The sequence below is a fragment of the Pinus tabuliformis genome, chromosome 1_2 (assembly GCF_031772625.1).
Source record: "Pinus tabuliformis cultivar Carrire ecotype Pingquan chromosome 1_2, CPIR1, whole genome shotgun sequence".
Lineage (NCBI taxonomy): Eukaryota > Viridiplantae > Streptophyta > Pinopsida > Pinales > Pinaceae > Pinus > Pinus tabuliformis.
The window spans coordinates 754450513-754462914 of record NC_142298.1 but is presented as its reverse complement, the minus strand read 5'-3'; the positions used below and the strand labels follow the sequence as shown (position 1 = coordinate 754462914).

Here is a 12402-nt window from a genome sequence, read left to right as displayed (position 1 = left end):
CATCAGAAGTAGTGGATGCTTGTTATAGGCATTGGTAAACCAAAGATCTCGAGGTTGGCAGGAGTCCAAATGTTCTAGAGTTCACATGAATCACACAATTCCAATGACTTACTCAAACATGTACCAATCACATTAGTAATGTTTTCGTGCAATTAGATCAAAATCATGTTTAAAATCGAAGGGTTATGAATGTTACATAGATGACAATACTCCCCCGTCAGCATAAAGAATTTACAAAATTGTCAGAAAAGGGAGAACTATTTGTTAGAAAGAAACAAATTTATCGTAAAAAAGGGCATAGTTGTCATAAATTCAAAATCAATGAAAGATGATCATCGAATCAAATGTTATCCGACAATAGATCTACGTTACTTTGTAATTCAAAATGTTTCTTTACAATTTTCAGAGATGATGTTCTTAGAGGAAACATTTGAGATATTGAACATCATCAATTGCACTCCACTAGAGTTTCCCATCAAAGTTGCAAATTTTACACCAAAAGTTTTGAATATTTGGGAGTTGATGTTTCGTTTAGTTTCATCTAATACGTGATGATGTCTAAAATTTGTGAGGTTGTGATACAAATTTAAATTTGGAAAAATAGCCATCATATTGTTCATGAATTAAGATCATTTTATATAGATTATCTGATGTCACCTACTACTTGTATATTTCCAAAATCTATGAAATATTTGCTATTGGGACTTGAAAGACAATCTTTAAAGATTCAGAGGCAATCTATGTTGGAAAAGTTATAAAAATACATCAAATTAACATAATGTAAGTGATTCCTTTTTATCTTCTAATTTTAAGTGATATTTTGTTTACTAATTTTTATCTTCAATAAATTTTTATATATCACTATTTTTCTCAGTGTTATACCTTATCACATTTCTTTTGCAATATTTAATACAATTGCTATCCCAAAATATTAATATTAAAGTGACGAAGATATTTTACACATCAAATACCTGTTCAACCACAGTCATGGTTGGTATTTTCATACACGAAAACCCAAAAAAAAATAGTGCCTCCCTTTTTATAATGTTTGTGGTGATAGGGAGCATATTCTGAGTGCCCCAATCATCTTTATGGCCATTATTGACATCCTTATCATGTACAGTAGTAACAAATGAAAAAAGACATGTGCTTGCCTTTTTATAATGTTTGTTGTGCTTGCCTTTTTATAATGTTTGTTGTGAAACTGTCAGAATTAACTGAGACGTCGCTGAGGTCCATGTCTCCACAATTATATGAAGATACTAGTTGAGTAATTTTCCACTTGTGAGCGGCAGTACCAAGAGGAGACCGAGATCATCGCAGCGGTAGAAGAAGAATCGACTATGGAATTGAAAAATTCATCGTCGACTGATCTCGTTGCTTCTTGTGGGGTGAGGACCCAGAAGTGTGCAGGGTTTTGGATAAGTGCCCACACACTCCCAGCAGTGAAGGTCATGCAAAGGGAATTCCAACCGCTCCATGACGACATTTTCTTAGCCTCATTACCAAAATCGGGTACAACATGGTGTAAAGCATTGCTTCACACCATCTTCCAATTTAGCAAAGAAGACACGAATTTCGGGGCTTCTGTGGATGACCAAAATCCCCATTCTTTGGTACCCACCATGGAAGCTCACCTGTTCGATTCTACTGTTGAGCATCAACAGTACGATCTTTCCATCTTTTCCAAGTTTCCTTCTCCGCGTCTGCTGCACAGCCATTTGCCATTCCATTTGTTGCCTCCTTTTGTGAGGACTTCTGCTTGCAAGATTGTTTACATTGCTCGCAACCCCAGAGATGTCTTCGTTTCGTATTGGAAATTCCTCAATAAACTTCACGAAGGCGGGTACCCTTATTCAAATGGAGATTTGAGCAAGGAAACTTTGTTTGATGGGTATTGCTCTGGGTTTTTCAATGGCGGCCCGTTTGCGGAAAGCGTTCTGAGTTATTGGCATGAAAGCAGACGGGATCCCAATAAGGTGATGTTTGTTACTTACGAGGACCTGCAAGCTGATTGCGTGGGTTGCGTTAAAAAGCTTGGCCTTTTCTTGGGCTGCTCCCCTCAACTCGTGGAGGAGAACGCTGCAATAATTGCGGAGAAGTGCAGTTTCCAGAGCCTGTCAACAGTGGAGGTGAACAAAACGGGAAGAGTGTTGGAAAATAAATTTCGAGTGCCCAACCACAGTTTCTTCAGAGAGGGAAAAGTGGGCGAATGGAAGGAGCATTTCACTCCACAGATGGAGGAGCGTATTTATTTAGCGATCGAACAGAAATTGAACAACGAAGGCCTCTATTTCAAATACAGTTTATAGAAAGTTATTACATTATTGATGCATTCCATTAGGAGATAAGTGGTGTAGAAAGTTATCATATTACTGTCATTAGAAAGTTTATGAGATAGTTATGCATTATATTACTGTCATTCATTTCCGTTTATTAGATAGGTATTGTCATTTGGTGCTATGTATATTGCTGCCAGCACTCGTGCTTGCAGTGCTGAAGTTATTTGCTATTAATAAATATAATCGGGATGTGAAGTTTAGAAAAAAAGATTCGCAGTTTTCTATGTTGTTTCCTTGAAACCCCTACAGGGTTTCTGTCTGTGTTTTTAGACATGGTTAGCGGTTTCTAACTGTGTTCTTAGACATGGTTTCCATTTAAAGACTTTGTTTAAAACATTCTATATACTTGCTCCGATTCAGGCTTTGCGCCTGCCTTTATATATGTGAATTTTATTTATTTTAATTTCTTGTTTGTCTCTCCCAATGAGAATAAGTTTTTCTTTTGTAATGTAACTAGACTATATACTTTTCATGGGGATTTCCAGCTCCATTGGTTACTTGCATAGGTTATATATCTCACTGGTTTTTATCAGTATTCTGCACTTAATTGACATTCTATACCATAAAAATTTACCGTCTAAATTGACATTTACTATTGGGGTTCTCTTAAGGATTATAATTGCGTCTCTATATAGTAGTGTTAAGTTCATTCTTGAACTATTACACTACTATAGTGTTATGTTCATTCTTGAACTATTAAACTACTGTATTTGACAGATTTGACTTAATCACTCTTGTTTAAAATATACATAGAGGATTTGTCCTAGATTTTCTTCTATACTTTCCTTAATTGGTATTTGGAATAGAAATGGGATTTCGAACGAATAATCACAATACTGGTCTTTTGATTGGACTTATTCAATACCTCTACTAATCATATGTAAGATTGGAATATTTCAAATTTTGCAAAGAATGAAAATATTAACATTATTTGAACCAGAGTGTAAGTATATAATCCTTCTCCTAGCCAAATTATCCATTCTGCCAGTACTCACAAACGGTACGAGTAATTCAATAATTCCTACAAAACATTTACATCTATCGTATATTTTCCTTATACATGTATTCAAGAATCTAACCCACTAGTTATCTGAGTTATGTATAGTTCACAAGAATAGTTTAAAGGAACAAAATATTCTACTTCATTTATTTACATAAGAACAAAATCTTCTACTTCATATATATACAGAAAGTGATTTGTCCACATACACCGTTCAAAATTAACATCCAAAGAAGGTTCAGAGGATTTTGCAGGCTTCACAATCATGGAATAAAATATAGCAAAACGCTAATGCAGGAAGTTAATGTCTGGAAGCAAACACAGAAACTGAAATTAATAGACATTTAACAGGAAAATAATGTTCTCCCTTTTGACATACAACAAGGTGACCCCATGACAGACCGCCTCACCGCCTTAGCCTCCGCAGTGCTTTTGATGACAGACCCTCTAACCGCTTCCGCCTCTACAATGGAGTCCTACAATGGAGCTCGAATTGTTCAATGTGCAAAAGAGTAACAGTGATTGATAGAAATCACCTCCTAAATGAAGTACTAGCACTGGCTCCTCTTTCAGGCAAGAACCAAAACAATCTTCCTGCTAGTCCCACCCATGTTGTTGTTATGTGTAAATTTATTTATTTATTTTTCCGATTGGGACCACGGCGATAATGGGGTAGCTGATTCCCAACGGTACACATTTTCATCTTCTGTTTTTCACCCCTGTGAAAAAACTTAATAGATACTTTCCTGCGTCACAGACTTACCCTTCCAATCATCAGGGCCATGCATCTGTTTTTTAATGAAGTAATACGGGAGCAACATCATTGTGGGCATTACACTTTAGTTTGGGCACCAATACTTTACAAACAGATTAGAGCCATGAACAAATTAGATTTCTTTAACAGTGGTAACCCCGCACACAAAAAGCAGCTTCACCCTCTCCTACTGTCATGAAATAATTCGTACTTCCAAGACAATGAATATTATAATGTCCTTTATATAGAGTCAAGCAAAGACATTATTTAAAATACAAAGGCCATACCTCTATTTCCTATAGGAATTTCTCTTCTGCTAACACGCTAAATCTATAGAGTAGTCTGCGACACAAACTCTATCAACTAAGCCTTACACAAACAGAAAAGAAAACAAAGCACACTCAGCTGACATTCGAGATCTCCAAATCTAACATTGCACCTAAGAAGGTTTGGTAAACCAGATTTGGAATCTACGATTAATTTAGTTAAACCAGATTTGAAATCACTATTAATTTAGCATAGAGTACCCCAAAACATACAATCTTTTGCCTCTATTCCCTTTACAGTTGGAAGAATAGCGGATTTCATCACCAGTAACTCGAGTTCCTTTGTCAATATTGAAGCTGGTGAATATGCCCATGATTCTTTATGTATTTCGACTTGTATCTACCTCACTCACACATTTACGAATCTGTGTCAAAGTTAGAGGAAGAGCATTTTCACCATTAACAAGGGCAAAAAACGAATGAGCAATAATATGATGACTAGTTGACCCAAAACTTCCTTTTACAAGCATACTATCATTATATGTTTTTCGGAGGGTCTCTGCAACAACAATTCCTTTTCTATAAGCCAAGTCATTTGATTTTACAACAATATGTTTTTCGGAGGGTCTCTGCAACAACAATTCCTTTTCTATAAGCCAAGTCATTTGATTTTACAACAATAGGTGCCCCTTATTTTTTTACATAGTTTTGTTTTATCAAAGGCATAGTTAAAATTTTGGTAAGACATATATTAAATAAAAAATTAGAGATAGATTTTAACAAAGATTGTTTTAACCAATAAGTCTATTTATACTTAGAAATTTTTTGCATGTAATAACTCTAAAAAGCTATGATGTCACATTCATAGAGTTTGATTATCCAAAAATATAAATAAATAAGAAAATAACTAAATGGAAACCCATTTAAATAGAGAAATTGGTTGTAAAGATGCCATACTTTTGACACAACCGCATAAAGAAATCCTTTAAGCATTCAAAAGCCTTTACTTCTAATGAAGGGCCAAAAGTAGGAATTACCACTTCAAAAATATCACTTAAGATGTAGGAGCATTGACAATACCGTGATGGGTAAATCAACAATTTGAGAGAACGACGATGACAAAGGTGATGCAAGGAGTAATAGGCATAAATATGATGTTGTGATAGAAGAATGTTGATGAAACTTACTGTTTGGTTAATGATATAATCTAATTATAAACATTTCATCAATGTTTATGTTTTAGAGTTACAAATAAAAATTAACTAATAACTAAAAAAATCATGGAAATATTATTTTAAATAATTAAAGAAACAATTAAACAAATTTCCTCATTATAAAACATTTATGATTACTTATTTTTATATAAAATGATGATATATATCATATCGTGATAGAAGATAGATTAATAATATGATATCTAGTTTGGGAGATTTTGGAGCATATTTTCCTGTTATCTTACTTTGTAAATGAATAGATTGGCTCTGATTACATAAATTGAATTGGTGTCCGAGCTCAACAAATATAATGATTAGACAGATTCTGAGTGGAGAGTAGATTGTTATTGTGATATTAAAGTGTAGTTTATTACAATGCAAGGACCAATAAGAGACACAAGTCTCATGTTTATGAGAAGTTGGTTGTTTGGTTCACGTGTAATAAATAATTGTTTATATGTTGAGGGCGACAACGGTCCGAAGGCAGATGTCAGTGGAAGAAGCGGGCCAGAGCAGCAGCTGTTGGCTCTTTGGAAAACGCGTTACCAGATGCAGAATTAGGAGCAGAGCGAACCGATGAATGGAACGAAGGTTGATATTTGACGACTCTTCCTTGTAAAGAGGTAAGGACATGGATAAGTTGGAGTATCCCGCATATGGAGAGGCATGCGAACAAACACTATAAAAAGGCACGAACATGTCTTTTATTTGTTTTTGTGTGAAAATAACCACTATCAAATGTTTTGCGGAGAGTTGAGTTGTTTTTTAACCCAGAATAAAAATATATTATTATTATTGGTAAGGATTTGATTTTTAATTCAGGTATATATAAACTTGGTTTTGAACCTATGATTTTTTAATAGGAAATACATGTTCTTAACCATTAGAGCCACTCAAGTTGTATAGAAAGATTGAGACTTGAACATAATGTTTAAGAAATCATATAAAATCACTTTGTAATCTTTTTATTACTATTTTTTGAAATCCCGAAGAAACTTGAAAATAATGTTTGAGAAATCATATAAAGTGACTTTGTAGTCTTTTATAACTATTTTTGAAATCCTAAAAAGTTAATTGGAAGGTGAGAGTGGGTGAACATGTGTTTAATATATAAAAGATCTTAGTCACCCATTAAAGTGATGAATATTTTGGGATATGTACCAATAAAGGTTGGATGGCACAAAGTGTTATTATTTGGAAAATGTTTAATTTAGAAATAGTTTGGAATATATACAAATAAAGGTATGGTCTTTTAATTATTATTTTTAGAAATCATAAAAAGTTAATTGGAAGGTGAGAGTAAGTGAACATGTGTTTGATAGGTAAAGGATCTTAGTCACCCATTAAAGTGATGAATATTTTGGGATATGCACCAATAAAGGTTAAATGACATAAAGTGTTATTATTTGGAAAATGTTCAATTGAGAAATAGTTTGGGATATGTACAAATATATACAAATATATGTATGGTGTAATAAAGAGAGTTATTATTTGTGAAATTTTTTATTAATGATATAAAATTTATGTAAGTGATTTTATAAATTTTTGGTTTTAGATTAAAATGATTTATTTTAAGTTGGAAAAAGAAATGGAATGAGAAGAAAAATGTTTCTTAAAGATTTTGGGTGATAGTTAAAGTATTTTGAAAAAACTATTTCATTGAAAGTGGTAAGATAGGTAGTGATGAAGTTTGAAAATGCTAAGTAATTATTTTAATATAAGTGATCATGAGACTGACAAAATTGCATGGAGACAAATTAAATAGGACTTACTATATTTTGAAAGAGTATTTTTTTAAAGAAAAATGAAGGAGATATATTATTCAAATAATTTAGTTATTGCTGGTATTCTCTAGAGTGATTCCCAAAAACATATTTGTAATTTGATAACAATTTATCAAATTCCAATCATAATGAATTAGTATTCAATATTAAATATTGTGACATGTTGACCATTTAAAGTTTAATTGAAAGAAAATAAATTAAAAAAAGGGTATGTCGCACTACATTATTTGTAAAAAGTTTTAGTTAAAAGAGACAATTAAAAGAAAAAAGAAGTTGTGATTATGGAAATATTTTAAAGATATTAACACAATCACCATTTCCCAAAGTCAATAAAACAAACAAAATATTGTATGACATTGTGGAGAGTGCAAATAAGTAATAATTTTCTTATATGAGCTTAAAAAGAATTATGCAATTATATTCCATGAAATAATTTACCCCAAAAATATACAAGTAAATGATAAATAAGAATAGAAAAATTATGTCCATGAGGTCTTGGATAGATGGTGATCGGGTGATTTGTTAAGACACTCCTAGTTGTTATGTCACTAGTTTGATTCCCCACCCTATTCGGTTGTTATTCTTGGACATCACCATGATGTAGCCTCATCCATTTCAAACTTACAAAAAAAATAATAGAAAAATTATGTGGAAGAATAAAGAAGGTATTTATTGAAGTCATAATAGATAAAAGAATAGATAAAGTGGAAAATGACAATTATTTTACATTGATAATAAGGAAATAGATCATGGACTGAATCTATTTTAATATATGAGTAATATTTTGAATGCTTATTGCATTGATTTTATTTAAGGCATAATACAAAATAATACCAATATTAATTTGAGCAATGATACAATAAAAAATGATTTAGGCTCTAGAACATTTAAGGGTGTAGTCTAACTTATAGATGAAATGAGAATTTTCACTCGAATCTAGCAATACAATTTCAAGCAAGATTGTAAAATTTTTGTTGTTCAAAATAATTTTTCAAATGCATGAATTGATTCAATGTCCTGAAAACCCCATGGGGCACTTGGATTCTACAAATTAAACAACTTAAACTCAAATTCTTAAAATTATCTGCTAGATTTTAGCATGATTTTGGTTAAAGTTAACCACAAAAATACCCTAGAAAATACTATTTTATCTATTAGTTAGACTATGAGACATTCAAGCAAGTTTGTTGATTTAACAATGCAATAACACAACATAGGGTGCATTAATTCAAAGATATTATTATAGTGACAAAATGATTTTGGTATTAATTAAAGAAATAAGAAAACTAATTGACTTAAATAGGTTGAACAATAACACAATGAGAACCAATTTCAAAATTCATATTATGTTGTTGCCCAAGATATTCTCAATGATATTTTAAATTCCATTGCTCAATCATATTTTAAATTCCATTGCTTTATTTGACTTGGTGCAATTCTTTAACTGTTATTTGCATCTTATAGCCATTATAATATTATGATATATAGAATGTTAAGCTACATAGAATGTGTTAAAACCAAAAGCATGAAAAATAATAAAACAAAGCTAAGAGAAGCATAAGTGGGTGAAGAAAGAAACTACCAACATTACAAAGCAAGAGAGACAAGTTATGAATATATATATGTGTGTATGAATGGTTTTCAAAATTAAATTCATGTTATAATATTGAAAATATGCATAAACATAGAAAAATATAAATACATTAGACTTTTATTAATCTAAACTTCTATAATCATAATAACAACATTTAATCAAAATAAACAAGATGAAAAACGAGGAGCACCACCATAAATGTTTCAACACTTTATGATGATAAGACTATGATATGACTTCTTGTATTTTTTATGAGACTCCCTAATTTGTATTATATACTAAGAGGTATTGAGAAATTACATTCCCATACTATTGTGGGATAATATAATTTCACTTCTTTCTATAATAAACTATTACAACAATATTTTATTACCTCATGAATGTTGGATATACATTTTTTACATAAAATTAGAGTTCCTTTCGACATAACCTAGAGATGATTACCTTCCAAAGTGACATATTCCAACACTCTTCCTTTATAATGACTAGGGAGATAGAACAATCATGGAGGATGATGTCATTACATCAACACTCCCCTTGATGAAAACTGCCTTCATTCCTAACAATTGTTGAAGCCATATTAAGTTCACCTTTGTCATGGATTTGGTGAAGATGTCAATTGCTTGTTGTTTAGTGGGATAATACTTCAAAGAAAAACATTGTTTGCAAGAAGATTTTAAATATGGATGATAGCATCAATATGGGTACACTTTTTGGCGAAATGAGGGAGCGTTTTGGGGAAAACAAGATGCTTGATTGAGAAATTTTAAGCGCTTGATCGAGAAAATTTTAAGCGCTCTATCAAGCCATTGATACGCTTAAAAATATCTTGGTTGATAATTTAAACAAACCCTCAATTGAGCTCCTACGTTACCCTAGGTTAGGAACTCCATCGACCCTTAAAGCTAGAAATTTTAAAATTTATGTAAATATCAATAACGATATGTAAACTTTAAAATTGTAAGTATTTGATAGTTTAAAAAAAATGAATTTAATTACTAATCACATTTGAATTTGTAATTAACAATGGTGTGGATTATTTTCTCGTTACATTTCTAGCATTTTAATGTATAGATTTGAAAAAAAATTCTATCCCACTTGCAATTGAAATTGTAATATTCTAACCTAAAATTTAGTTTTTAATATGATTTAAATTTTCAATGTTATAATTTAAATAATAAATTTATTATAAATATAATTTAAATAATAAATTGATTAAATATAAGAAAATTTATGAATTTGATTTAAATAATTATTATACTTTTTTATATGAATAGGTGTAACCCGTTGCTAGAAATGTATATTTTATAAAATTCACTGAAGAGTTGATAAGCACGATTCGCCCGGTCATACTCATAGATATTGAAGTCAAACTTTTATAATTATATGAATAAATGTAACTAAAAAATGTGAATTTTACGCTGCTCGAAATGCATATTTTAGGGAATTCACTGAACATTTAATAAACATGATTCCCTCGGTCATAATCATTCTATTAACATAGTTGTAATAATTGTAAGTTATAATTAATACAGTTGTAATACATGCAATGACATCTGCATTTATAAATCTCTCTGAACCTGTGAAATGTGATTGCACTCAATTTTGTCCTCGGTTTGCACAAGTGTGAAGTATATATAGAATTTTTTACTCGTGACTTAGGTTCGCAATATATTTTTAAAATAGTAAAAACATAAGGAAATCATAAATTTTAAAATATTAATTGACTAATTTGAATTTTAGTAATCTAGATTTAAATGTGTGTATGCAATTATTTTTAAAATAATAATATTATAAAATTTAATTTAGTTTAGTTTTATTTATTTATTTATTGTTATTGAAAATTTCTACATAAGAAAATTATAAGGTAATTAAGCATAAAAAATTGTTATATTCAAAATCAAAACATTAAACAAATTATCATTTTCAAGAATTTCAAAATTGAAAAAGCTAAGTTAAAACCTTTTATACAAAGTTATCTATATGTTATTATAATTATTTTTTGGGTAAAATAAAATAAAACTTATAGAATTTAGGCTTCTGTGATCCATATCAATTTTGATAAGAATCTTCGGCGAAAATCACATAGAGATAATTTTGTTGACGCGTAATCACATAGGGATAATTTTGTTGACGCTTTTCGAACCAACCAGTGTGGTTCATAGTCAGGACAAGTTGAATGAGCAGATCTTGCAATGCATTATAAATAGATTGGGCAGAATATCCAGGTAACAGCTCGATTTGACCGGGAAATGGCTAGTTAACGGCTAGAATCATGACAGCTCAATTTGACGGGGAAACGACTAGTTAGACCAAAATTTAATTAATTAATTGATTTATTAATTTATATATTATTATTATTATTATTATTTCTTTTTTATTTATTTTTTTATTTTTAATTCAAATTAGTTAATTCGATTATTAATTTTCTTATTAGATTAAACATAAATTGACAATTTTATAAATATATATAAAAATAAGTGAGTTAATATACCATACTCATAAGTAATTGAGTAATTAAAGGTAGTTAACTATATTTTAATAAATATAAGCCAATTATATTTTAAATCAAATATTAGTCAAAGGGAGATTTAAATCTTAAAATAAATTAATTATAAATCAACGAGGTTATATAATATTAGTTAGTTGTATAAGCTAAAAATAGAATATTCTATACTATTTTAAAATATAAGCTAGAAGGACAAATAAATAAATAACTAAGTTTCATATAGTCAAAGAGTATCCTGACAAAAATATTAGAGAATTACAATATTACTTAATAGTTAAAAAGTAAATAAAAAATAAAATAAAAATACCATAAATAAATAATTAAAAATATTAAATTTAATTTAAGAATCAAAGAGATTTTAAATAATAATAATAATAATAATATAAATATAAATTAATTAATTAATTAATTAAATTTTGGTCTAACTACCCGTTTCCCGTCAAATCGAGCTGTTACCTGGATGTTCTGCCCTATCTATTTATAATGCATTGCAAGATCTGCGCATTCAACTTGTCCTGATGATGAACCACAATGGTTGGTTCAAAACGCATCGACAAAATTATCTCTATGTGATTTTCGTCAAAGATTCTTCTCAAAATAAAACTTGGAAAATTAAAGTTTGGAATATATTTGAATATTTATAAAAATAATTTGTGGAATAAATTGAGTGACCTCATTTTTTTCTTGTTTTTATATAATTATGATAGCTCGATGGAGCTATAGGCTTGATCAAGACTTTGTTTAACCACGTTAAGGGCTCGATCAAGGGTTTCTTAAACCCTCAATTAAGCTATTTGAAATTTCAATTTTAAACACTATATCGAGTGTTTTAAGCACTCATTGGCACTGTTGAGGGCCTAAAAAACAGAGTTTTAGGCCGTCTTCTGCATATTTTTGTGCAACACCATTTTGAACACTAGAGGACTTAGGGTAAAATTT

The 12402-nt window shown here is 30.3% G+C and overlaps 1 protein-coding gene across 1 annotated transcript; it reads left to right on the top strand.

Annotated features, from left to right (window-relative positions):
* The first annotated feature begins 1343 nt into the window (after window positions 1-1343).
* On the top strand, window positions 1344-2312 carry LOC149207977 (cytosolic sulfotransferase 5-like). The gene has a single exon (XM_089398206.1). The coding sequence runs from the start codon at window positions 1344-1346 to the stop codon at window positions 2310-2312; it is 969 nt and encodes a 322-aa protein (XP_089254332.1).
* Window positions 2313-12402: the final 10090 nt, after the last annotated feature.

Bases quoted from the DNA above. Each gene is read 5' to 3' on its own strand.
- LOC149207977 (XM_089398206.1), top strand. From the start codon at position 1,344: ATGGAATTGAAAAATTCATCGTCGACTGATCTCGTTGCTTCTTGTGGG.